General features: G+C 48.4%; 1 protein-coding gene across 2 annotated transcripts in view; it reads right to left on the reverse strand.

The window, feature by feature from the left end:
• The window catches only part of ABCA1 (ATP binding cassette subfamily A member 1), a 134,497-nt gene that overhangs the window by 19,998 nt on the left and 88,254 nt on the right, over window positions 1-26,245 (reverse strand). The window contains exons 12-30 of one of the 2 annotated variants that reach the window (XM_045022061.1): window positions 21,367-21,555; window positions 20,113-20,318; window positions 19,842-20,018; window positions 18,840-19,062; window positions 17,790-18,011; window positions 14,819-15,023; window positions 14,104-14,217; window positions 13,309-13,480; window positions 12,540-12,671; window positions 11,370-11,509; window positions 9,670-9,807; window positions 8,562-8,782; window positions 7,627-7,699; window positions 6,904-7,106; window positions 4,762-4,810; window positions 3,058-3,171; window positions 1,390-1,538; window positions 1,125-1,249; window positions 508-606 (exon numbers count right to left, since the gene is read on the reverse strand). In XM_045022061.1, coding sequence (XP_044877996.1) covers window positions 508-606; window positions 1,125-1,249; window positions 1,390-1,538; window positions 3,058-3,171; window positions 4,762-4,810; window positions 6,904-7,106; window positions 7,627-7,699; window positions 8,562-8,782; window positions 9,670-9,807; window positions 11,370-11,509; window positions 12,540-12,671; window positions 13,309-13,480; window positions 14,104-14,217; window positions 14,819-15,023; window positions 17,790-18,011; window positions 18,840-19,062; window positions 19,842-20,018; window positions 20,113-20,318; window positions 21,367-21,555 — 2,951 coding nt within the window. Of the gene's footprint in view, window positions 1-507; window positions 607-1,124; window positions 1,250-1,389; window positions 1,542-3,057; window positions 3,172-4,761; window positions 4,811-6,903; window positions 7,107-7,626; window positions 7,700-8,561; window positions 8,783-9,669; window positions 9,808-11,369; window positions 11,510-12,539; window positions 12,672-13,308; window positions 13,481-14,103; window positions 14,218-14,818; window positions 15,024-17,789; window positions 18,012-18,839; window positions 19,063-19,841; window positions 20,019-20,112; window positions 20,319-21,366; window positions 21,556-26,245 lie in introns of both variants that reach the window. The other variant, XM_045022062.1, reaches the window with a different exon arrangement.

Raw genomic sequence — 26,245 nt, forward strand, 5'->3', positions numbered from 1 at the left:
CTGCACCCCTGTGTGCTCCGTTCTGCCCTGCGGATTGAGTAGCTCCCACTCAAGTCTGGGTCAATACTCTCAGTGAGCAAGGGGAAGGAAAAGGTAGGGCCTGAGCCTGCAACCCTGGCTTATCCTGAGTGACAGTGCCAACAAAAGATGCAATCACAAATGAATACTTTCATACAACATAGGAGGCAAGGGGCCTGCACCTCTGAAGGAAGAGCGTTCATATGAGTCCAGGCCACTGGGATCAGGCCTTCTGCTTGATATTTCCCTAAGATGATCACTACAGCTGCTTCTAATTAACCACTGCCATTGCAATAATACAAACACCACACCCATCACATTGATGTTACAACCCTGAAAGCTGATTCTGAGGCTGGTGGCAATAGCAGCTGTGAGTTATGTGACACCCATTAACAGCATCCACCAGTCCCTCAAAGCAGCAGCAACGTGAAGTGGCTTAGAAATGACAGAGCTACCCCTTGTGCCTGCCCTTGCTCAGATTCTACTTACGGAATGGAATGTCCTTCCACACAACGGGTCCCAAAGCCGGGTTCATTGAGAAGAGTGTTCATAAGCTTCTGAGTGCCTGCATCGTCTGGCGCATCATTGCTATGGGCGCATCAAAGAGACACATTCAGGGCACCAAGATAAGGCATGTGCAGCAAAGCCAGCAACACGGCAGGGCAGAGACACAGGTAAGACGGGAGGAAAAGGAACTGGGTGGAAAGTTTCCTTTGTGGCATGTGTGTTTCTCTCTCTCTCTCTCTCTCTCTCTCTCTCTCTCTCTCACAGACATACGAAAAGTACTGTAACATTTGGAAAGAGTTTGGGATACTTTTAGCTTCTTTTTTGTGTGACTTAGCATCTGAGAACAAAGTGAATTGAGATCTGAGGAAGAAAAGTGCCAAATAGTATTATATTCCTCCTACCATTCAAACTCACTCTTATTGGGAGCTTGCCTTGTTAAAGCTACAAACAGGCAAAATGGTGTCTTTTCTTTACCCTGTACTTTGGAGCTACACACACAAATGCAAACTGTGAGGTGATGAGACCGTAATGGTGAATAGAGAAAGCAGAACCAGTCCTAAAGACGCCTATTTAATGTTTTCTGGTCATTTGCAAGGTACCTGATAAAGGTATACTGCTCCTCGTACATCCAGGGCTGCAGTTCCAGGCTGGGGTATTTCCCGAAGGGAGGTACAATCAGGCTGAACATGAGAGCAATGCACACAAACACGGCAGGCAGTACGATCTGAAATCACAAGGGAGGCGGCAGAGCCACCTTTAAAAGAAGCATCCCCACAGGCATCAGCCGCCCAGAGCCACTCGGAAACACTGGTAGAATTGGGCCATGTTTCGGTGACTTCTGCAGGAGTTGCTGCCTGGTCTCACCTGGGCGAAGAAACCCTTCCTGCTGCGCTTGGCAATGAGCAGCCTCTTCCACAGTAGAGCTACGAACTGCTGCCGGATGAGCTTCCAGCCCTTCATCTGGTAGGACCCTTTGCCATCCATCCCACTGAGCAGGTCTGTCTCTCTGGATTCTGCTGACAACAAATGATACAGGACTCTCACCCACAAACAAACAAAAGCAGATTTCCTTCTCCTTCAGAGGCTGCTCCTGCTTGTGCAGACCGGACCCTGGTGGCTGCCCATGTTCTTACCACCATGTCTCCTAGACTCGCTCTGAGCACTATGGTGTGCAGTAGGGCAAGGGGAAATGATCTCTCATGAATATGCATCTAAGTGTTTATCTTTCTGCATCACTGAGGCTGAGACTACCTTTCCAGAGTACCTTCAGATCTGGCTGCCATTCATTTCCAAAGGGAACTGGGCAGCCAGATCTACTAGGCACTGTTGGAAACCTCAGCCTTACCGTCTATACCAGCGGTTCTCAAACTGTGGGTCATGACCCCTTTGAATGGGGTTGCCAGGGCTGGCTTAGCCTTGCTGGGCTCTAGGGCTGAAGCCGGAGCTCCACTGCTCAGGTTCCAAGCCCCCTGACTAGAGGCCGAAGGCCTGGAGCTTCAGCTTTGACCCCCCTGCCCAGAGTGATGGGCCTTGGGCTTTGCTCTCCTCCCCCTCCCTGGGCAGTGGGGCTTGGGGGTCGTGAAGTAATTTTTGTTGTCAGAAGGGGGTCATGGTGCAATGAAGTTTGAGAACCCCTGGTCTATACTCTGTTCATTAAACCCCTCTCGGAAGCAGAGTTGGGCCAGCCCGGAAATGCCAGCTCTGAACATTCCCAAACACGGGGGAAAGTTCCACTCTAGAGTGGAACTTTTTAGCCCAGGTCCGCCTTTCATGATAAGGTGTCCCATAAGGCAGGTGCTTTATATATTTATCCTGAGGAATAAGAGTATTAACTTGGCCTTAGGGAAGGGTAGATGCATCTCAAAGGGCAGGGGAATGTTGATATAGCAGCTGAGATCCAGCAACATCTGGACATAGAAAGCCCCTGCTTGAGTTATTGTGGCTAGGTTACATTTCCATAGTCTAGATGTCACTAGGGGCACCTCTATACTATAAAATGACCTGACGCAGTGTCCACGGAAATCGCTGAAAAAGCTCCCATTTGACTTAATGGGTTTTGGGTCAGGCCCTTAATCTGTCCCCTTTGGACAGACTGTTTCATGCATATTCACACATTAGCTTCTGCAGGGCCCTAGAATGAGTTGGGATCTCTAGTGCTGATGCATAAACAAACCTGTTCCTCTTGCCTTGGCCCATACAGGGAAGTAGAGATTAATAAACATCCTGCATGAGGATGGAGCATCCAAGGTTAAGTATGTCAGGAATTCTAACACACTTCAACAAATGCAGGAGAAACTAATAGGACATTTGCTGGAAGGAATTTAAATACCATCCAAAACTCTTCAAAGGTGTGCTGGTTAGTTTGTTTCAATGCCCTCATAAAATTTAGTATTTCTTGCATTGTGATTCACCCAAGAACATGGACAATGAACACATTTCTTTAAAACATTAATATTTTAGAACTGTAGATTAGTAATGATGCACAGACAGACAGAGTTGAGATTATTGCACTACAGTTCCTTCCATCTTTACCTGGATCTATGTCTGAATCATTAGGGTCGAAAGCATCATCTTCCGTGAATGGATGAAGGCAGCTCTGCCTGTCTCCAAACACACGCCTGTTCCTTCTTGCAGGTAATGTGCCATCTGAAGAGGACAGCACATGTTAGCTGATTTGCTCAAGTTAACAAAGACAATGAACAACCCTATTCTTCTATAAGCCCCAAGCACTGGGAACTGAAGTGTTACCAGCAAGCTACTGTATAGAAATCTTCACTGAATATTTGCTTTCAACTTTTAAGAAGTTCCCATATGCAGACTGAACAGCTGTGGACTGCCTCTAAGCTGCTGCTGAATTAGCACCAGAGCTGGGAAAAACCACCACACACCTTTGCATTGATGTGTAAAGTGAACCCATGAGCCAGTTTTTCACATGGTGTCCAAGGAACTTACTTTTAAGGGCACTTCAGATGTCCTGGTTTTCCATTTATCAATTAAAATGTGGGGGGCGGGAGGGTAATCCTAAAATGTTAATTCAAGATGTATTGTTACATCAAACAGAATTTGCTCTGTTTCTCCCAGGAACAAAGAGACTATTGGAACAAATTTGTGGTGCGAAGAGCAGCATGTGGAGTGAAAAGAAAAGTCAACTGAACATAGACACTTGCTCAGAAACTTATTTGCTCGGAAACTTATTTAATGACACTTATTCAATGTTTCATGATGAACTCATTCAGACACTAAGTTACTGGAAAAAATCCTCCATTCCAAGAAATATGTGCATGTGTCTTGACACTCAATAATGACATTTTTGTATGGCTATTTTGTGGCTTTAAAAAAGTCACCACAAAAGTGTTCCAGTTTCTGATTTTGAAAATAATTTGTGTAGCATTTTTCACTTGTGGCTTCTACACCAGGGCAAGAACCATCATTTTACAGATGGAAAAATTGACACCCAGAGAGGTCAACAGATTTGTCCAAAACTACAGAGTGTGTAAGTGGGAAAGTGGGAAACAGAACTCTTATCTGCTAAATTACACCCCCTTGCTCTAACCACTAGACATGGGGTTGGCAGCCTTTCAGCAGTGATGTGCCGAGTCTTCATTTATTCACTCTAATTTAAGGTGTTGTGTGCCGGTCATACATTTTAACATTTTTAGAAGATCTCTTTCTATAAGTCTATAATATATAACTAAACTACTGTTGTATGTAAAGTAAATAAAGTTTAAAAAATGTTTAAGCAGCTTTATTTAAAATTAAATTAAAATGCAGAGTCCCCTGGACTGGTGGCCAGGACCTGGGCAGTGTGAGTGCTACTGAAAAGCAGCTTGAGTGCTGCCTTTGGCATGTGTGCCATAGGTTGCCTACCCCTTCACTAGATGACTGATTCTACTTGCTCAATGGCTTAATTCCTTGAATGGGAATTTTTATCAGTTGAGAATTTAACCCTCTGTCATAGAATATCAGGGTTGGAAGGGACATCAGGTAGTATCTAGTCCAACCCCCTGCTCAAAGCAGGACCAATCCCCAGACAGATTTTTGCCCCAGATCCCTAAATGGTCCCCTCAAGGATTGAACTCACAACCCTGGGTTTAGCAGGCCACTGCTCAAACCACTGAGCTATTCCCTCCCCCCTATCAGTTGTGTGCATAAGGGATGATGCATGTAAATCCTACGTGCAAAGCTGTACAGATAGAACCTCCTTTGACAATGCAGCCCTGAAACTACTGCACTAACCTGAGGTCTCTGCATCCACCCCAGTATCTTCAGCCACTTTGAGAAAGATCTGACAGGCAAAGAGAGGTTAAAAAGAAAATTAGAAGTGGTCTAACACAGCAATAATGTGCTGTTTGATGTAACATGGGAGGTCCAATGATTCCAGTACAGAATGCATCATTTCAACATGAGGGGCTATATGGAATATCCCTTGCCTAGAGCAGTGGTTCTCAACCAGGGGTACGTGTACCCCTAGGGGTACTCAGAGGTCTTCCAGGGGGTACATCAACTCATCTAGATATTTGCCTAGTTTTACAACAGGCTACATAAAAAGCACTAGAAAAGATAGTACAAAGTAAAATTTCATAGTCAATGATTTTATACTGCTCTGTATACTATATATACTGAAATGTAAGTACAATATTTATATTCCAGTTGATTTATTTTATAATTATATGGTAAAAATGAGAAAGTCAGCCATTTGTCAGTAATAGTATGGCTGTGACACTTTTTTGGTCTGATTTTTATGTCTGATTTTATAAATTTTTAAGTGAGGTGAAACTTGCGGGTACACAAGACAAACCAGCCTCTTTAAAGGGGTACAGTAGTCTGGAAAACTTCAGAGCCACTGGCCTAGAGCAACGTAGAACATAACCAGTGTGACACCTGAGGACTTGGCAGCCCAATGCAGCCCTATGATTTTTATTGCTGAGGTTGGGACAGTTATTTTTTGCAGGGGAGAGGAACAGAACACATGTTCTTTTAGCTCCAGCTAAGAATGGCATGGGACGTTTTTTATCTGAGTACTATTCACAGGATGGAGCAGCCATTAACAATACAGAAGCATGATGCAGAGTAAGCACTTATTGTAACCTTCATCCCTTTCCAATGAGGATGCACATACGAGGCTTGGTATTAGACCGGTGGAAGCAGGGGCGGCTCTAGAAAATCCGCCGCCCCAAGCAGGGCGGTGTGCCGCGCCGCTCGCGTCGCCCTTCCCCGGTCCCGCAGCCAGGGCAGAAGTGCCTGCGGACGTTCCCGTGGTCCCGCGGCTCCGGTGGAGCATCCGCAGGCATGCATGCGGGAGCTCCGTCCGAGCCACGGGACCAGCGCACCCGCTGCAGTCATGCCTGCAGGAGCTCCGTCCGAGCCACGGGACCAGCGCACACGCTGCAGTCATGCCTGCGGGAGCTCGAGCGGAGCCGCGGGAAGAGGGGACCCTCCGCAGTCATGCCTGCGGCAGGTCCGCTTGTCCCAGGGCTCCGGTGGACCTCCCGCAGGCATGACTGCGGGAGATCCGCCGGAGCCAAATGCCGCCCTGCCGGCAAAATGCCGCCCCACGCGCCTGCTTGGCGCGCTGGGGTCTGGAGCCGGCCTTGGGTGGAAGTCCACCTGCCTTCTAATCAAGAAGGAACAACATTCCCAGCTGTGATGGGATATGCTTTCTGCTGTGGTTTCCTATACAGGAAGGGCCAAATTTTCAAACACAGAAGACAACAATGTTCTAGAAGCTGCTGGAAGAATCAGGTTTTCCTCCAACCAGTTAAAGAGGAAATCATGATGTCAAATGTGTTTCAGAAAGTGTTAGAGAATACAATAGACAGGGCTTCAAGGGGACAGGCTCCTTGTGCTGCTCTGGTGACGCAAAGCTACAGGAAAGCCAGTGTGCCCTAGTGAAAGTGGAATCCCTAGGTGGAGGAGAGTCTGAGTAGGGGACATGACCAAAATGTTGCTGAAATCCAGCAATCCCTGGCTGCTTGGAATGGCCCCATGGAGACTCTTGGAACCAGGTGCACTTACAGCAGCCCCGAGATGTCTGAAAGTACTTGACAAGGTAAGTTAAAACCTGATGGTTAGAAAATAGTTTGGGCCAGACCCCCAGCTGGTGAAAATGGGGAGCTCTACTGTCTATAACAGAGCTGTGCCCACTCACACCAGCTGAGGACCTGGCCCTCAATTTTTAATGCACGTTTCCCTTGTGGACACACTTAAATTGGGCAGGAGGAGAGAATTCTTTTCACACTTCTGTGGGTTATGAACTCAGGGCCAGACCAGTTCCCTGGTAGACAGGCTTCCCATGGATATACAGGGGATTTTTCCCTGGGGTCTGCAATTATTTGTTTGGCATTGTTTAAGGCATCAGATCAGCTTCAGCTCACATACTTCCTCCAGGGTAGTCTCTGAGATGCCGTAACTTGAGATGCCCAGGTCAGAGAGACGGTCGTCGATCTCATGGAACAGCTCCACAAAAGCTCCCTCTCTTGCAGCTTCATACGGCAAGACGTAGGTTAACTCATGGCCAATCTCCTCTACCAGCCTGGCCTCAGGAACGTGCTTCATAATGAGGTTGGAGATAACAGAGACGTCTGGAGGAACCAAAATACAAGATGCCTGCCCTGTTACTCTGTGAGTCACCGGTAACAAAGACTGCAGAGACTCAGGAATCTTGCTGGGGGACATCCTTAGTTGGGGTAAAACACAACCCACTGAAGGATCGACTTCTATGGAGCTCAGCCCCAGCTGCAGATCCCAGCAGCTATTACTATTTGCAGCATTTCTGAGGACCTTTGAAAACCAAATACAAGCAACAGCCCTGCAAGCCACTCTACACGAGCGTACTCTGTGCAGTGCTAACATACTGGCAAGTACATCGGCTTTGATAGCCCTTAAATTCTGGTCTCATTTGATCATTAGGTGAAATTTCATACTATTCAGCACTTTGCATTCATTATGCTTTGCAAGTATTAAATGTTCCTCAAAATCCCAGATAGTCAGTGCTGTTATCCTGATTTTACAGATGGAGGAACAGAAGCAGAGAGGTTAAGTGAGTTGCTCAAGACCACAGTGATGAGATTCAATCTCATGCGTGCCTTTTTCAGTCCTTACCTACTGTCAAGGTGTCACTTTCATGGTCACTGCCAAGCCCAGCATCTGAGCTGCTCTGGGAGACACTGTCGTCCTAGGTACATAAGAAAGGATGAACATATGTTAATTGCATCAAAAGCCAGCCAGCTGTATGCTGCACTCTCCTTATAACACCATCCAGAGAGGCCCAGCAATCCGGATGCTCTAGGAAGGGGCTATAGCACAAAGGATCTTAATGTTGTTTATTGTAACAAACGGCTGAGATAACTAGTACTGTAAGAGGATGTAAGAGCAGAAGCTAGTATCAGTAGCAATGTATTTAATCTGTTCAGGCAAGCAGCCAAATCGCAAAGCAGCAGCATCCATTGTCAGGCCGAAAACACAGGCATTAAAGACATCATGCAAAGCGGCTGTCATGGACACAAGCCTCCAATGCAATGGTTTAACCAAATCTGATCTCAGGGCTGTACCAAGGTAGGTAATGCTTCTGTGCCCAGGGGCGGCTCTAGCAATTTCGCCGCCCCAAGCACGGTGGCACACCGCGGGAGGCACTCTGGCGGTCGCCGGTCCTGCGGCTCCGGTGGACCTCCTGCAGACGTGCCTGCGGAGGGTCCGCTGGTCCCGCGGCTCCAGTGGAGCATCCGCAGGCATGCCTGCGGGAGGTCCACCGGAGCCGCGGGACCAGCGAACTCTCTGCAGGCACGCCTGTGGGAGGTCCACCAGAGCCGCCTGCCGCCCTCCCGGCGACAGGCAGAGCGCCCCCCATGGCATGCCACCCCAAGCACGCGCTTGGCGCACTGGGGTCTGGAGCCGGCCCTGTCTGTGCCGTGCTAAGGGATTTCTTTTCAACGCATTTACTCCATTACATTTTAACTTCTTGGCAGCCTTAAGTTTTGGTGTAAGGAGGATAAAGATGGAAGGAGAAAGGAAGTGGACAGCTGCTATGGGAACTGTACCTTTTTCAGGTACGACACCGTACTGCTGCTGTTTCTGCAGGAGCTCAGAGAAGAGTCCACATCCTTCTTGACCAGGGTCAGGTAATAGCCTGTTCCTAGCTGGTTCTTCAGGAACAGGGAAGATCCAACGCAACACAGTTTGCCATTAGAAATGATGGCGATCCTGTCCCCTAGGATGTCTGCCTCATCCATGTGGTGTGTAGACAGAATGATGGTGCGGCCTGTAAATAAAGAAGATAAGACAAACACCAAGGAGTTTGCCAGTAAGTCAACAATATCAGCGTCCCTAGGTCATGGGGGATGCAAGCACCCTGCCTTCGCCATGCTGCTAAATGGGAGGTGGGTCCCTGGTATGAGGGGGAATGGTATGGAAGAAGTTAACAACTAGCTCAGGTGGATTCTCTCCTCTCCTTCATGACCCAGTCCCCATCCTGTTTGTATTTTGCCACTCGTCTTGGTTGGCATTTACAGTGCTAGCTATGGAAACGGAACAAGCGACACCCAGCGGTGAGTGGACGCACAGTGATCTGAGCAGTGTAAGATGTGGTGCACCTCAATTCCTGATTCACCAGGTCCTGCTCAACTGGAGCAAGGGTTGTGATTTCAGAGTACACCAAAGAAAGGGGTTTCATACCAAGAAGTAGGCCCACATAACACCAGAGGGCTTTACCCTAATGCAGACACCAGGAGTCAGCTTCTGAACTGAGCTATATCCATATGAATCCACTGGAGTTACTCCAAATTTACACCTGTGGGAGTGAAATCAGAATCTGCCCTCCTATCCTCTTCCCTCAGTGGGTAGTGAACATAGAACATGGCTTACTCTTGAGCACTGAAATGCAGTTCCACCAATTATAGAGAAGTGGCTCGTTATAACGAGACTGCAAAAAGGGTCTCATTAACGGGGAATGCAGGTGGCTGGGTGCCCTGAGCCCAGGGCTAGGGCTGTTTGTTGCCATCTTCTACTGGGGCACCAAGGGATTTGCAATGACACATTAGTAACAATTCCCCCATACAATCAGCAAAGGTAGAACCATGTATTTTATCTAAGCCACAAGCCACTGATGCCCTTTTGCTTCCAACTATAACTGGGTGAAAGAACAGATACCTTGGCGATACTTCAGAAGCAGCTCCCATATCCCTCGGCGAGAGTAAGGATCCACCCCAGCTGTTGGTTCGTCCAAAATGACAACCTTTGATCCACCCACAAAGGCCAAGGCCACAGACAGCTTTCTCTGCATGCCACCTGCAAAGCGAGAGAAGAATTCAGGATGGAGATGTGAACAACGAAGCAGAGATCTGTGCCGTAAGGTGCTGTGGTGGAGATGGCTAGAACCAGATTCCCCACCTCCTTCTGAAGCCACATGCCTTTTGAAGCCATGTGTGCACACAGATGAAGTTACATGACTCTAGGCTCCATCCTCCCCCCATGACAGAGTTCTGCACCATGCCAAGGAACAAGTGGGGGGGGGCGGCGCCCTTAAGGAGCTGGTCGTTGCTCCTGGATCTTGCGCTGCTCAGCACCAGCATTAGAGCAGCTGACAAGCTGATCTAACTTATCTGACTGGTGTAAAGTCTGCAAAGTACCTTACTGCCAATGGAGAATGGCAGAGTGGACTCCACACCATCCCACCACGTCCCTACACTGGGAGTGAGGCGGCTGGCGCAGGAGCCTACACCAGTGGAGTGTTCTCTCACACAAGGGGGATTCTCAGTTAGCCGTCTAGGGCCAGAATCCACTCACCTGGCATTGCCTGAGTGGGATAAAGTGAACAGAGCAGACTGGAGAATACAGACAGTGGCTTTAACCACGTTGCTTTTGTTTAACTTGCTCCAGTCACTGCCCAGGGTACCAGGCATATTGTTCTAGTTTTACATTTTATTAAGATGTCTAGAGATTTTTGGACACTGGGTGCTAATAAATTCAATAGCATATTTACTATGAGAGCTTTTGTAATGACTGTCACCTTGGATTGAAGCTGGGACCTCCAGAACTAAAGCATGAGCTTGTGCTAAAAGATTAAGTCAGTATAGAAGATTCACGTCTTCTATGGGTCAGGCACCGAGAGTGGTGGGTAATGCACACTCAGCCTTGGTTAACATACTTGCCCTAGGCAGAGGAAGCTCAAACCAAACACCTCAGGCCTCTAGCCATTTGAATCCCAGATGAGCACCCAGTCTTTGTTGTCAACAGGCATAGGTGCTGACTTACTCCGATCCCGGGGGATGCTCGACCCCCGGCTCTGCCCCAGGCCCTACCTCCACTCCACCCTTTCCCCCAAGCTCCCACCCCTGCTCTGCCTCTTCCTGCCCCTTGCCTCCCACCCCCAGCACCTCCTGCACGCCACTGAGCAGCTGATCTGCGGGAGGCACTGGGGAGAGGGGGAGGAGCTGATTGGCAGGGCTGCTGGTGGGTGGGAGGCTCGGGGGGGAGGGGGGAGATGCTGATCTGCAGGGCTGCCAGTGGGTGCTGAGCACCCACTCTTTTTTTCCCATGGGTGCTCCAGCCCCAGAGCATCCACGGAATCGGCACCTATGTCAACAGGAATTGAACCTTGGCAGCTCCAGAATTAAGAGCATAAGTCTCCTCAGCTTGAGCTAAAGGACTATGTTCCCAAGCTATTAGCTGTAGCAGACCCACCTCTGTTGTAGATCAGGCATAGAGGTGGATACTCAACACGCACTGAGTGACAGGTTACACTGTAGTATCTTGCTTTGCCTCTCGGTATTAGGGAACTACAGTGCCCTTCTCAAAGCCGCCTCAGCAGCTGAGATGAGACATGCAAAGGGCTGAAGAGTTGGACCTACCAGAGAGTTTGCTGGTTCTAGCTTTGAGTTTGTGAGGCAGGCCAACATCCATCACCATCTGCTGCATCTCTTCTTTCACCTTTTTTTCTGACAGCCCTTTCAGACGAGCGTAGAACCAGATGTGCTCTTCCACAGTCAGCCTAAGGAGTAGAGAGCAGAACCAGCAAGGCACTATGTCTGTCAGGCTCGGACTCATCCCATGAACTGTTTTTTTTAATTAGTTAAAAAAACCATACTTATTTAGGCAGGAAAATAGTATACAGGGCTAAGATTTTTGGAAGTGACTAATGATTTTGGGCACTCAACCTGGAACACCTTAGAAGGGCCTGATTTCCAGAGGGCAGGTGCTCAGTGTTATCTGAAAATCAGGCCATATTAAGGTGCCTCAGGTTGGACTCCCAAACACTGAGGTACCCCAAATCATTAGTCACTTTGGAAAATTTTGGCCTATTTTTTTAATGGAAGGAACAGTTTTCTAAAAGAAAAACTGGAAAAATGGTCTCGATGGATGTGCAAGGCATTGCTGATAGACCACAGATACATCTAACAATAAAACAGAACCTACTTCTGTCCAGCTACAGATTCTTAACAGCTCCATCACTGAACTATCCCAGACCACATATACAACTCAGAATAGCACCTCCTGGGAGAGAAGTAACCCCTAGTATAAGCCACTACTTGCTGGTTTGAGCCCAAGAGGTGCAATGTCTCCCATGTGACACCAACCACCCTCAGCTTCCATTGAATATTATGTTCCAGATCCGCAGCTGGTGTAACCAATCCACTCCCTTCAACTGAGCTATGCTGAATTACACCACTGAGGATCTGGCCAAATATGGTACATTTTAACATCCTGATTCTTGGTTCATTCCCATTTACCAATATATTGATAGTACTTCAACACTACTTCATTGTTCAACTGCCTTTAAACAGCAGCCCTGGCCAATGATATGCCGGTTACATCTACTTCTATAGGCACATTTGCTAACCACTGTCCTGTGGAGTTACTCTGGACTTGCACAAGCAAGAGAGACCAGAAGTGGGCCTCGAGCCATAGAGGATGGTACTATCAGAAAATGAGAAGAGGAATCCTGTCATTTTAAATAAGCACACACACATTTTTGTTTTGTGCTACAGCCCCCATCATTGTGCTTCTTGGCTGCTACTCACAAGTCAAAGAGGACATTGTGCTGGGGACAGACACCCAAGTTCTGCCTGATGGTGCTGAGCTCGGAGCGGATATCTTTGCCCAGGATGAAGGCCGTGCCCGAGGTCGGAGGAAATAAGCCAGTTAAGATGGACCTGAATGACAAATGCAGTAAATAGTAAGTGAGCTCCAAAACGGTACAGCACAATCCAAATCAAGAGGGGGCTTGTTCCACATGCACTAGGGAGTGAAAGGACAATGGCTAGGATAGAGTCTTGCTGATATCCCATAACATGTGATTATTCCCCAAAGGAAAACAATCAGAGAAACATCTCACACGTGAACTTTTGGGTTTAATGAGAGCTGGACTGAACCACATGCTCTTGGTTCTGGGAGAGAAAAATATCCTTCCCACTCCCTAAAAGCTTTTAATGCTTTCAGAATTCATTTCCTTATTCTGATAAAGCGAGGTCACAAAGGGAGTTATTAAAAAGTGCTGCTGATACTGTACCAAGTCAGCCAGTCTTGATCTGGAAGTGTGACAATTCACTGGCACCATTCCCCAATATCGGTGTATTTCATTGGCCAGATTCTCAGCAGATGTAAACCAGCAGAGCGCTACTGAAGTCAGCGGAGATACACTGATTTACACCTGCTGAGTCTCTGGCCTTGTGTATTTAATCTATACATCTATCCACATGCACATATTATATTGTCACGTTTAGACAAAACACTGTTTCAGAACCACTCTAATAAGAGGACCTCCCCCACCCTTAAAAATACTGTCCTTACATGGTTGTGGTTTTCCCAGCTCCATTGTGTCCCAGAAAGGATGTGATCTGCCCTTCAAAGAAATTCAGTGTAAGCCCATCCACAGCAACCTTCTTGCCATCACGATAAATCTTCACCAGGTTCTGAATGGAGACCCCCAGGCTAAGATGATTGGGTTCCTCCTCCATGCAGTCTGCGAGAAGAATAAGTAATCAGCAAGGCAGCGTAAAATAGACACAGCACCAATAATATTAATACACATCTCATCTTACAATGAGAACCTGCAGTGAAGTGGGGCATTTAGAAAGCTTCGTAATCTCCCTTCCCAGGGTGTTATCCCTCCATGGAGGTTCATTTTAGCTTGGCACTAATTAGTTCTTTGGAGGCCAGCTGTAAGGGCCTGATCCAATGCCAGATGTAGTCAGTGGATACGTATCTGCCTATCAGATCAGGCCCCATGTCAGAGAGGACCCAGTCCTGTGAGATACTGAGCACACTCCATTGAAATCAGTGGAAGTGGAGGGAATGTCACAGCTCACAGGTTCATGCCTCAATGCCAAAGGAGAGCCCAATCCTGCCTGCCTTATTTGGGCAAGATTTCCAGTGGGAGTTTTATTGGAATATGGACTGCACAATCATGCTCACATTCTGTTAGTTATCAGGGGAACAAATAGTGAGTAGGACAGGAGCAGCTTTAATTTCATGATGCTAAATCCTGACATCTTTTCACGCAGTCCTTACCCCGGGTAAGTCCCCAACTTCATTCATTTAAACCTAAACACCTGCCTTCTGGCCCAGCGTGGGTCAGACACTTACTCTCCGATGGCCCTTTGTGATCAGAACGAGCATGCCGCCTCTCCTCATATTCCTCACCGAACCAGTAGGACTTTGTGAAGGGGAAGTACCAAGGCCTGGGAATTCCGTACTGGCCTATATGGGGAGGAAAGCATTCATGTGAACCCAGCAACATCCACAATAAGGTCTCTATATTTAAAGGCAGAGGGCCAGTACTGAAGCATCGTATCTCCAGCTGTCAGGCCTTGGAGAACAGCAGCACATACATGAGAAGGTGAAAATCCTCCTTCTAGAATGGAAATTGGCAACAGATTGAGAAAGAGATTTTAGCCAGGTGGGGAATATTAGACGATTTCAAAACATTACAACCAATCTTCCCAAATCCCACTTTACTCTAATAGTTAAAGGCCCGATTGTGGGAGGTGCTAACCACCCTGTGTCAGGTACCAAGCGTCCTCAACTCCTGGCAAAGCCAATGGGAATTGAAGAGGCTGAGAATCTTATAGGAGGTGCTAGCACCTGGCTGGACTGAGCCTAGTTTGTATGTGGGGGCACTTGGAAACTGTCCAGGAGTTTGATCAGTGGATCTGATAAAATTGATGGTGCGGGGTTGCCCCCTTCCCCCTTCTGTAACATGTGCTGCCTGGAACGTGAAACGCTCTTGCCGAATGGGCAGGAATACGCAGTACCCACAAAGAGCAGAACACCACATCTCTAGGCAACAGTAAAGGCTCACCTGGGAAGACAGACTCAATGTACCAGGTCATAACCCCATAGAGGAAGGTATCAAACAACATCATGAAGGCAGATGTGGTGAGGTTGAAGCCATCTTCTTCCAGGGGGCTTTCAAAGAGGTTGTCCCACTGCACGCCAACTCCCTGCTCCTCAAACAATGCAAAGTACTCACAGCCAAACCCAAAGGCAACCGGGGACAGTAGGCTCTAGGAGAGCAAGATGTTCACACTCTTGAGACCATTCACAAACTCATCTCTTTATCTTTAAAAATAAACGAAGAGGGGGCTGCTCAGCCCTCATGCTAGCGTCATGACTCATAACACAAAGGGTGGAAGCCGGACCCTACTGAACTCAATGGCAAAACTCCCATTGGGGCCAGGATTTTCACTTAGGGCTCAGCACGCTCCCATTGCCTAGTTTTGTGCTTGCATAGCCCTCCTGAGTTTGAAAGCTTGACTCCTACTCAAACTTGACAGGATTTGTGTTGCTCTTTGAAGAGATTGAAACAAGGAGCAGAGGTAGAGAGAATGATGCAGTAGAATAAGTATATGTGTGTGTATACACATAAGTAAAATGAGGGGATTCTCTCCCCTAGTAACCAGCAATGACTTCCCTTTAGCTACAGAAACATGTTGTCCTTGTTTGTTTTTATTGAGTCCCCCGGGAAGAAAACCTAATAGATCTTTTTTGAAGAGATGGTGTGAGCACAACTGCATGCAACATTGAAGGTGTGGGCATACCATGGATTTATATAGTGGCATTATGATAATTACTGTCTTATTACTATCCCTTTCCTAGTGGTTCCTATCATTCTGTTAGCTTTCTAGACTGCTGCTGCACATTGAGCAGATGTTTTCAGAGAACTATCCACAGTGACTCCAAGATCTCTTTCTTGAGTGGTAAAAGCTAATTTAGACCCCAACATTTTGTATGTATAATTAGGATTATGCTTTCCAATATACATTACTTTGCACTTATTGATATTCAGTTTCATCTGCCATTTTGTTGCCCAATCACCCAATTTAATGAGATCCTTTTGTAAGTCCTTGCAGTAGCTTTGGACTTAATTATCTGGTGTAATTTTGTATCAACTGCAAATTTTGCCACCTCACTGTTTACCCCTTTTTCCAGATCAATTACGAATATGTTGAACAGCACTGGTCCCAGTACAGATCCCTGGAGGAACCTGCTCTTTACCTCTCTCCATTCTGAAAACTGACCATTTATTCCTACCTTTTGTCTTCTTGTCTTTTAACCAGTTATTGATCCATGAGATGACTCCCTCTTTCCCATGACTGCTTACTTTGCTTAAGAGCCTTTGGTGAGGTACCTTATCAAAGGCTTTCTGAAAGCCCAAGTACACTATATCCATTGGATCACCATTGTCCAGAGGTTTGTTGACCCCTCAAAGAATTCTAATGGTTTGGTAAGGCATGATTTCCCTTTACAAAAGCCATGTTGACTTTTCCCTAACAAATCATGTTCATCTACGTGTCCGATAATTCTGTTCTTTACTATAGTTTCAACCATTTTGCCTGGTACTGAAGTTAGGTTTACTGGCCTGTAATTGCAGGTATCACCTCTGGAGCCTTTTTTAAAAATTGGTGTCACATTAATTATCCTCCAATCATCTGGTACAGAAGATGATTTAAGTGATAGGTCACATGCCACAGTTAGTAGTTCTGCAATTTCATATTTGAGTTCCTTCAGAACTCTTGGGTGATCCTTGTGATTTATTACTGTTTAGTTTATCAATTTGTTCCAAAACCTCCTCTATACTTACGTCAATCTGGGACAGTTCCTCAGATTTGTCACCTAAAAAGAATAGCTCAGGTGTGCTACTCTCCCTCACATCCTCTGCAGTGAAGACCGATTGAAAGAATTCATTTAACTTCTACAGAATGGCCTTATCTTCCTTGAAAGTGCTCCTTTAGCACCTTGATCGTCCAGTGGCCCCACTGCTTGTTTGGCTGGCTTCCTGCTTCTGATGGACTTAAACATTTTTTTGCTGTTAGTTTTTGAGTCTTTTGCTAGTTGCTCTTCGGATTCTTTTTTGGCCTGCCTACTTATACTTTCACACTTGATTTACTGGAGTTTATGCGCTATTGTCCTCAGTAGGATTTGACTTCCAGTTTTTAAAAGGATGCTGTTTTGCCTCTAACCGATTCTTTTACTTTGATATTTAGCCATTGTGGCACATTTTTGGTCCCTGTACTAGCCTAAGAAGTTCTCAAAAATCTCAATCTGCATGATGGTCATCCATCCCTATCTGCATTGGGATCACTGAAGTGTTCAGAGAGTCACAGATTTTACAGCCAGAAGTGACCATCATGATCATCTAGTCTGAGCTCCAGCATAACACAATCTGTGGAATTCCACCCAATGCTCCTGGACCTGAGCCCAAGGTTTGAACACTATGCTATTACGTGGCTAGACAGTGCCCCAGTGGTAGTTCTTCGTGCTGCTATGCTGAAGACTGGGGTTTGGTTGGTTTCCCCCTTCTCTTGCTGCCCAGATGACTAGACCGCAGTATGGGGGAAGGGAGGGAGTGTTGTACGCAGCCACCCCCAGTGAGTTAAGGAATGCTATGGAGAGTCTCTAAAGGGAGGCTCTCAGATGGACAGGCCTCTGGGGGAGGGCAGCTTAAGGGTTTGATCTTGTCACAAACGGGCAATACTACATGAACTGCACCAGGGCAGCACCAGGCCTCACAGTAGCAGATGGGGGAATCTCAGTACTCCATGAAGAGCACGCCCAGAGATCGCTTCCCCACTCCCAGGCTCCCTGATCACTAACAAACCCAGAAAGTTCTTCATCGGTGCCGGCTCTGATGGCCCTTTGCCCTGGGTACAGTGGAAAACACTGGCCTCTTGCACCCCACAGCCCCACACGCTAAAGAGCCACCAAGCGCATTGCTGGCCACGGCATGATATTCAATACAGCTCCTCTGTGCCACACCCGCCGCAACTCACCGCGAACATTTTCAGCGAGACGCTCACATAGTCCTGCCAGGCGACGCACAGCACGTAGGGAAGGTAGAGGGTGAAATAGATGATCCCCCCACAGGCTGTTGCCAAGTTGGCCCTGGAGAACATGGTGCTGATGAGGAAGCACTGCAAGATGGTCACCACGGCGAAGACGGAGAGGAATACAAACACCACGCTGGGGTCGCTATAGGGCAGCAGGTTTCCCATCTTGGCAAGGAGGAGATACATGTGTCACAAGGCAAACAGGGCTCACTGAGAAGCAATGAACAGGGCTCACTTGCAGAATCACTATTCAGAACAGAACTACCTTTTAACTGCTTTAGCTGCCCAGTCCTGTAAGCAGGAGGGATTGTGACCGTGCCAGAGGTGCATTTTGCTCTAGGCACAGTACTCTGCACACTGAGATGCACTGAAACAATTAACTGAAGCACCCTTATTGTTTTAAATCGGTGGTTCTCAGCCAGGGGTACACGTACCCCTGGCTGTACATTTATTCATCTAGATATTTGCCTAGTTTTACAACAGGCTACATAAGAAGCACTAGCAAAGGCAGCAAAAACTAAAATTTCATACAGACAGTGGCTTGTTTATGCTGCTCTGTATACTATATACTGAAATGTAAGTACAGTATTTATATTCCAATTGATTTATTTTATAATGATACGGTAAAAATGAAAGTCAGCACTTTGTCAGTAATAGCATGCTGTGACCCTATTGTATGTTTATGTCTGATTTTGTAAGCAAGTAGTTGTTAAGTGAGGTGTAACTTGGGGATACGCAAGACAAATCAGACTCTTTAAAGGGGTGCAGAAGTCTGGAAAGGTTGAGAGCCACTGTTTTAAATCACTCAGCCTCGTTTTGGAACCAAGAGCCTCTTCCCAGTGAGTCACTGCCTGATCCAAGTTCGTAGAATATTAACCCCACAGCATTCGTTACCAGGCTGATTGTTAGCAGGGCCCCGCGTTATGCCGCCCCACAGGAAATCAACACTGCTGAGAAGGGGAGAGAGAGAAACTGTGATGGTGCCAGCCTCACCTTCAGGATCAGCACCAGAAGCCCAGCGCTCATGAGGAGGGGGATGAGGCTGCTGATGAACCAGCTGAACCAGAGGATACCATTGTCCAGGCCCATGATTCTCATGGTCTCCTTCAGCCGGGCTTCCTTCTCGTACACAATCCCCTTGATTATTACAGCCACTGAGTAGATCCAAGCCAGAGTCATGAAGAGGGGCATGGAACGGCCCATGACACGCAGGAATCTGGTGGCAGGAAAGGAAAGAGCCAGGGGAAAGATGGTTGTGGTTATTTGCTTTAGAGAGCGTCACCAAGGGCTGCCGGGTACCCTACAGGTGCAGAGGAGGAGGATCACAGTACTGCCTAGAGGTCCCTGTCAGGGCCAGGGCTCCATTGTGCAAAGTGAAGTATGCACACAGGACCGGGGCCTCACCTGCTGTAAATCGGCATCGCTCCCTGGAAGTCACTGGGGGAGCGAGCGACTCACAACTCTGCACTGCTGCTCTATTAGCAGGGCAGTGCTTTACGACCTTTCTAGACTAGTCCCCGGCCACTTCTGGGCCAGACTGCAACTGCACAAGCCTGGGTGGAGGAGAGCACCCGGGGACCAATCCCTGCCCCCTCCATTGCTGACCCCTGCCACTCCAGCCAGAGGCCTGGCCAGGCACCGAGAGGGGGCGATACAGTACTGTCCTGATAATGCACTCTCCCACCCTCCACACTCTGCAGTTGGGAGGCACCATCCTGCAGAGAGCTCTTCTGGGGCAGGGCCTCCATGTGCAGCCCCCCCCAGGAGCCATCCTGGAGCCAGAAACGCTTTGGGTACCTGCATAGAGCGATACACCCAATCCCATATTGAGGAGCCCTGTTCATGCACCAGTATAGGAATGCACAGGTCCCACTAGAGCAAATCAGCAGGGAAACAGCTGGCCCAACCCTGCCTGATAATGCCAGTGGCCGCACTTCCAGTGACTCAGGAGCAGACACAAACCCTGCTACCTAGTAGACCTACTGCATAACTTACATATCATCCACGTAACAGGGGTAGGGCATCTGCTGCACATAGACACCAGTCTTCTTCTCTGTGCCTGTCAGTGCCCTGATGATCGCCTGCTCCACAACATCCTGCAAGTACACAAAGCCGCCCCAGACATACCGCATGTCTTCAAAGGGGTCGGCACGAGGACCGGGGTCCCAGTACCTAAGCCAAGGGAACAAAGATCACCTGTTAGAAATCCTTACTGGCCTAGAGTCTCCCAACACCTCTCTTGAGAAGGCAGTTAGGCAGCACTCACCCATCCTTAATCTTGTTTGTCCTTTCCACATTGTCTATGTCCATCCGTATCTTGTACTTGATGTGAGGAGGCAGCTCTACACTGTTTGAGGTGATTTCAGGGAAGACAATGCCAGCCCAGAACTTCCTCTCCTCCAGGAGCTCCATGGACCTGTTTATGAGCCGCACTTCTGTGGCCACAGGCTCCAGCTTGTCCAGGTTAACACACTAGATGAAGACAGTTTTGTAAGTCCCTGGGCAGAGTTTATTACACAGGGTTATATGTTGGTAGCTCCAGTGATAGAACCCATTCAAGCCTTTGAAACGAGGGACCCGGAGATGATAACACCTTCACCTAAAAGATGGGGCAAAGCTACACTGTGCTGGAACACACGGTCATTCATTCATAGAGGTGGAATCCAATGAGTTCAATAACTCCTAGAGCTTTAAAACCGCTGCAGTTTCTCCTGCAGTCACTGGGTAATACCAGATGCAGAAAAACAAGCATCCAGGGCGCTGATGAGATCAGCCATTATCAGCTGCCCATAATGGTGGGGCAGGACTGTCACTGGAAACCACATGGAACATGCAAGATAGGATTTTGTCAAAGATGGGGGCCTAAAGTTAGGCTCTTCTCTCTGTATTTTGGCACCTAAGTGAGCAGCCTGAGTTTCGGAAGTGCTGACCACCAGGGGCGGCTCTCTCTTTTTTGCTGCCCCAAGCCCGGCAGTCAGGCGGCCTTCGGTGGCGTTTATGCAGGAGGTCTGCCGGTCCCACGGCTTCGGCGGCAGTTCAGCGGGTGATCTGCCGGTCCCGCGCCTTTGGCGTACCCGCCGCCGAATTGCCACCAAAGCTGCGGGACCGGCGGACCTCCTGCAGAAACGCTGTTGAAGGCTCTCTGACTGCCGCCCCCACCCCGGCTTGCCGTCCCAGGCACACGTTTGCTGTGCTGGTGCCTGGAGCCACCCCTGCTGACCACCCAGCAGCTCCCCCTGAGGCTAGGACACTTACTTAGATGCCTAAATGTGGGCTTAGGAGCAATTGTTTCAGATTTTAAATCTTGGCTGCAATGTTTTATTGCTTTCTTAATGCAAATCTCCTAGGAGCATTGATGGTGTGAACCATGACACTGCAAACCCAGACACCAAACTACCACTCATAAGCACTGAGCTTTTTACAGTATGACTCTCCTAGACCCCTTGCAGAGAGCATGGCTTGGCCTTGTACTGGAGGACATGCATGAGCAAACGTTACCTAACAGCAGCAGCAAGCTCACCTCCATGAAGCGAGAGATGGTTTGGACAGCCCGGTCAGTCTCATTGAAGGCATCCATCCAGGTATATGTGAAGCCATTCACTGGCTGAATGTCTTCTGGGGACTTTGCCAAGAACAGGGAAACATCTTGAATCGTCCATGTTGAGCCGCTCAAGTGAGTGTCCCAGAGGCCTTTGCTTTTCAGCAGTGTCTGCAATTATGGTGCCGGGGAAAATAAGGACTGTTAGGGTCAGGTTTGGATTCCCCCCAGCAAGGCAGAGCTTGTACCAAGCTACCATGACTCTTTCCCCTTGGACCTGGAAGTCCAGCTCTGGACAAAGACTGAGAATGGAGAGTTTACTGAGCACATGAATGCTCTTCAGCACGTCATGTTACTAACTCTGCCGATGCACGGGACTTCCATCAGAGAAGCCCAGGTTCCCAGAGCGCAGCATCACATTAACTGCAGTGTGACAAAATGAAAATTCCCAGGGGAAAATAACATTCAGGGGAGACGCAGAATTGCTAGCGTCAAATGGGGTGTCCAAGTTGCCTGACAGAGGAGCCTCGTTTGGCAGCTTGCTAGATGACTGAAGGCTACTCCCAGTTCGCATGACAATAAACATGTTGCAGCTACTCTTAGAGAACACAAATCCCAGAACAGATTGGCCACCTACATCATGGTCTAGCTATCTGGTAGAGGCAGCATGATCTGGTGGGCAGGCCACAGGACTGAGACTCAGCAGGCCGGGTTTCTAATCCCTGTTCTGCCATTGGCCTATTGTGCGACTTTGGGCAAGTCACTTCGTTGCTCTGTGCCTCAGTTTCCCCTCCCACACTTTGTCCTGTCCATTTAAACTATGCAGGGCCATGACTATCTCTCACAATGAGTGTGCACAGGTCTTAGCACAGTGGCATCATGATCTTAGCCTAGGCTCAACTGGAATACAAGGGATAGCTCAGTGGTTTGAGCATTGGCCTGCTAAACCCAGGGTTGTGAGTTCAATCCTTGAGGGGGCCACTTAGGGATGTGGGGCAAAATCAGTACTTGGTCCTGCTAGTGAAGGCGGGGGGGTGGGACTCGATGACCTTTCAGGGTGCCTTTCAGCTCTATGAGATAGATAATATATGGTGATATACCTGTCTGAGGTATTCCCAGGGTGCCCAACACCCTATGTCCTGCCTTGCAGGCTGAGAGTTGACTCTGGACTGCTCTCTCTACTGCAGGTGGAGGGCAGCAGAGAACCACACACTTTGGACACTCAGAGCCTGCCCAATGACACAGTAAATACACTCCCAGCCTCACAGGCACATTTGGGAACAACAACTCTCCAGCAGGTGGCAGCCTTGTTCCGGTCGCTGGGAAAGTGGGAAGAGTTGCAAAACACCTCCTGCCCCACAACCAACCCAAAAGCCATCCTTGGAAAGCAGGGAAGGAAGAAGGAGATTTTTCAGCTAATTGGTGGTTGCTACATACTGCTGACACCTTCCAAACAATTCTTTGCTTTGAGCAGAGCCGAAGGGGTGATCGAGTGTAACCGGGAATTCAGTTCCCGAGGTGCTAAGCGTAAATATCAATGCAGCAAGGCTGACCCTGCCTCCTCCGACGTATTTATTGTAAGTTACTGCACACTGTTGCTCTGGAAGCAAAGAGGTTACACAAGGAGGAACTGCTGGCTGAACCATCTCTCTCACAGACAGAGTGGGTAATAACATTAAAGAGAAGGGACATTCCAAATATGCAGGACAAATACTAAAACACTTAATGAAAGAATCTATGGAGGAGGGCTGTTAGAGGAAGGCTAATCTTGGACTAAAGACACTGAACCCAGGAGATCTGGGTTCAGTTCCTTTAGTCCAGGAGATCTGGGTTCAGTTCCCAGCTGTGCCACGGACCCTGGGGTGACCTTGGGCAAGTCATGTAATCTTGTGTCTTAGTTCCCTGTCTGTAAAATGGAAATGAACTTCCTTTGACTGTTTATGCTGGAAGTAAGACTGTCTCCTATACCACTCTACCACATGTAACATTACGTACCGTATCAGGATATGTAGAAAAGAGGGAAGTGTTAACTACAAAGGATATGGCTAAGCAGAAGAACAACAAATCTAAGGAATGGTTACAAACTATACAAATAGGAAATTGACTTTTGAGCATACTTCAGACTAAAGAAAGGTAAAGAATTTAAACCTGAATAGCTGTTTCAGACACACAGTGCAAATGGGAATGAGATTAAAAAAATAACATGGCAAAGCAGGAAAAAAGGGCAGAATACGTCAGGCTGGTGAAGGAGAACACAGGAAAGAAAAACAGAAATGGAAAGGGGGGATTGTGCTCCAGCACTTTCTCTTGTCCCTTCTGTGTCTATATTTTGTCTCCTTAGGGTCTGCTCATCCAAACACTCCTTACAGCAGCCAGCGGTCGCACACTATTTGTATTCACGTTGTTCATGTTCACGCACTGTTCTCTGAGCAATTGCTCCAGCTCCTTTCAAGTCAATGGGGGTGTTGTCATACACCCCCACCAGAAGTAGGATCCAGTCCCAAATGTCAAACAAGAGGTAGGAAAACATTTCCCCTTTCAGCGCCCCTTCAGCTGCAAGGAGCTTGACAGAACCATACAGTGACCTGCAGGGCTGGAATTCGGAATCTAACCACTCGGTACCACTGTCGTCTGCCTGTCTCACAGAAGCCATGTCATCGGGTTTAAACAAACGGCCGTCAAGGTCATTAGGCCAAAGAACTGACCTACCACGACAGTGGACCCAGCTGGAAGGTCTTGTGTTTTGGCCTGATAAGCATGTAACTGATCTGTGTTCCAGCTCTACATTTAACAGAACGCTGATGGCATGACTTTGCCCAATACTCACAACAAAAGACCCCAACGCACGCGCATTGGGATGCGTGATGGGGAAAGAGAGCGATGCCTTGAACATTGAGCTATAATGGTATTTGTTAAAACAAAGCAGGGGACTGGAACTCTTAGGAACCTCAGGAAGCCTCTGCTAGAATGGAGACGATAAACAACAAGTATAAAATGCCAGCTCCCTTGGTTCATGGATCTTGCTTCAAAACACACCACTCACTTTTCAAGGGACATCTGATTGCAAACCAGTATCCAAAGGCCAGCCTTCGGCAGGGCTGTGCAGCTCCCTTTACAGTCTCCAGGCCTGATTCTGATCTTACTCAGACCAGCGTAATCAAGAGTAACTCCCATCAAGCCAGCACCGCCATCAGAGTCCTGCCCAATCATCTCCAGCATTTTCAGGCCCTGGGGAGAATGCAGTGGGGTGGGCCAGAGAATACTTTACACTTCTGTTCAGTGGGGGATATTTGTCTAGCTTTACTGGGGAGACAGTAGTAACAGCTGGCTTGGACTTGTTCTAGAGGGCCCGATTCACCACTGCGCCACTCCAGTTTTCCCTCGGTGTATCTCCTGTGGGGAAGGTGCCAATGGTCTGACTCGGAGTCCACCCGATCAATGGAGTTATGCTAGCATGTAAGTGCAGTAATGCAGCAGCAAACCAGGCTCCTGATATTTATTTTATACGTTAGACCTGATTCTCTTCTTGCTTACACGGGTGTAAACCAGGAGTTACTCCGCTGAAGCCAAGGATTTATAACAAAGGTGGGAGATCATTGCTCCTTCGGGTAAGTCAGCACGCACTGCATGTTATCAAGTGATCGGCTACTAGGGCAACATTTGCTCTTCCACAAATGTAAGCACACCATGCAATTCAAAAAGAGCCCAATCCTGCCGGATGCTTCACTTCAGCCCCCAATTCCTACGGCACTCGATGGGATTGAGGGTGCTTGACACCTCCCAGGATGAGTCCTTGGTTTGTGACTGCTTTCTACAAGGTATACCTCATGCCAACACCAAGACAGCAGTTGCCCTGGTACTTACAGGCATTTGCTGTTACAAAGCAGAACACAGCATAGCAAGTTAAATGTGTCGGGAACCCTCTCTCCAGGTTCTACACATGTAATAGTCGGCAGTGAAGAAGAGTGAGCAGATCCCAGGCAGAGCAGATGGAAAGCAGTGGTTAATCATGCTCTGCTTCAGTTCACGGCACTGTGTGACATGATTACAGGGCACGTATATCAGTGGTGTAGCCAGGTGGAGGGAACGAGGGAGCAATTAAAAAAAAAAAAAAAAGGCGCCACCCACTGCGGCGCTTTTACTCACCCGGCAGCGCTCTGGGTCTTTGGCAGCGGGCCCTTCCCTTGCTCCAGGTTTCTTCGACGGCACTGAAAGTCCCGCTGCCAGAGACCCAGAGGGTCTGGGAGGCAGGAGCTGTGGGGGGCACTTTTGGGGGCCCCCGAGTGGCCCAGGGGATTAGTGGGAGATGGGGAGCAGCCTGCTCTGCTTCCAGAGCCGGCTCCAGGCACCAGCCAAGCAAGCTCATGCTTGGGGCGGCAGATTCAAAGGGGCGGCTTCCGCCCATTCCTAGGGCGGCCCAGCTGCCCTATTTATTTATTTTGGCTTTGCCTCCGGGTCCGGCCGCCCTGCACCCTGGGGTTTATTTATTTTTTTTGGCTTGGGGTGGCAAAAAAGTCAGAGCCGGCCCTGTCCGCTTCCCGCACCCTAGCCCCAGCCGTGTTGCTCAGGGGAGGGAGCTTGGGGGAAGGGATCCCCCCCTGCACTCACCGGCAGTGGCAGAAGTGGAGCAGCCCAGCCCCAGCCAGCTCTACTCCGCCAGTTCCCAGCCGCAGCACTCCGCTTCCCGCCGCTGGTGAGTGCAGGGGAGGGGGACCTTTCCCCAGCCCTCCCCCCCGCCCCCAAAGCAACACGGCTGGGGTAGGGGCAGGGGCAAGGGAAGCAGAATGGGCTGGGGCCGTGTCGCTCCGCTTCCCACCGCCGGTGAGTGCAGGGGAGCGTCCTTTCCCCAACCTCTCCACAC

This window comes from Mauremys mutica, chromosome 6 (genome assembly GCF_020497125.1).
Source record: "Mauremys mutica isolate MM-2020 ecotype Southern chromosome 6, ASM2049712v1, whole genome shotgun sequence".
In the NCBI taxonomy this organism is placed as follows: domain Eukaryota; kingdom Metazoa; phylum Chordata; order Testudines; family Geoemydidae; genus Mauremys; species Mauremys mutica.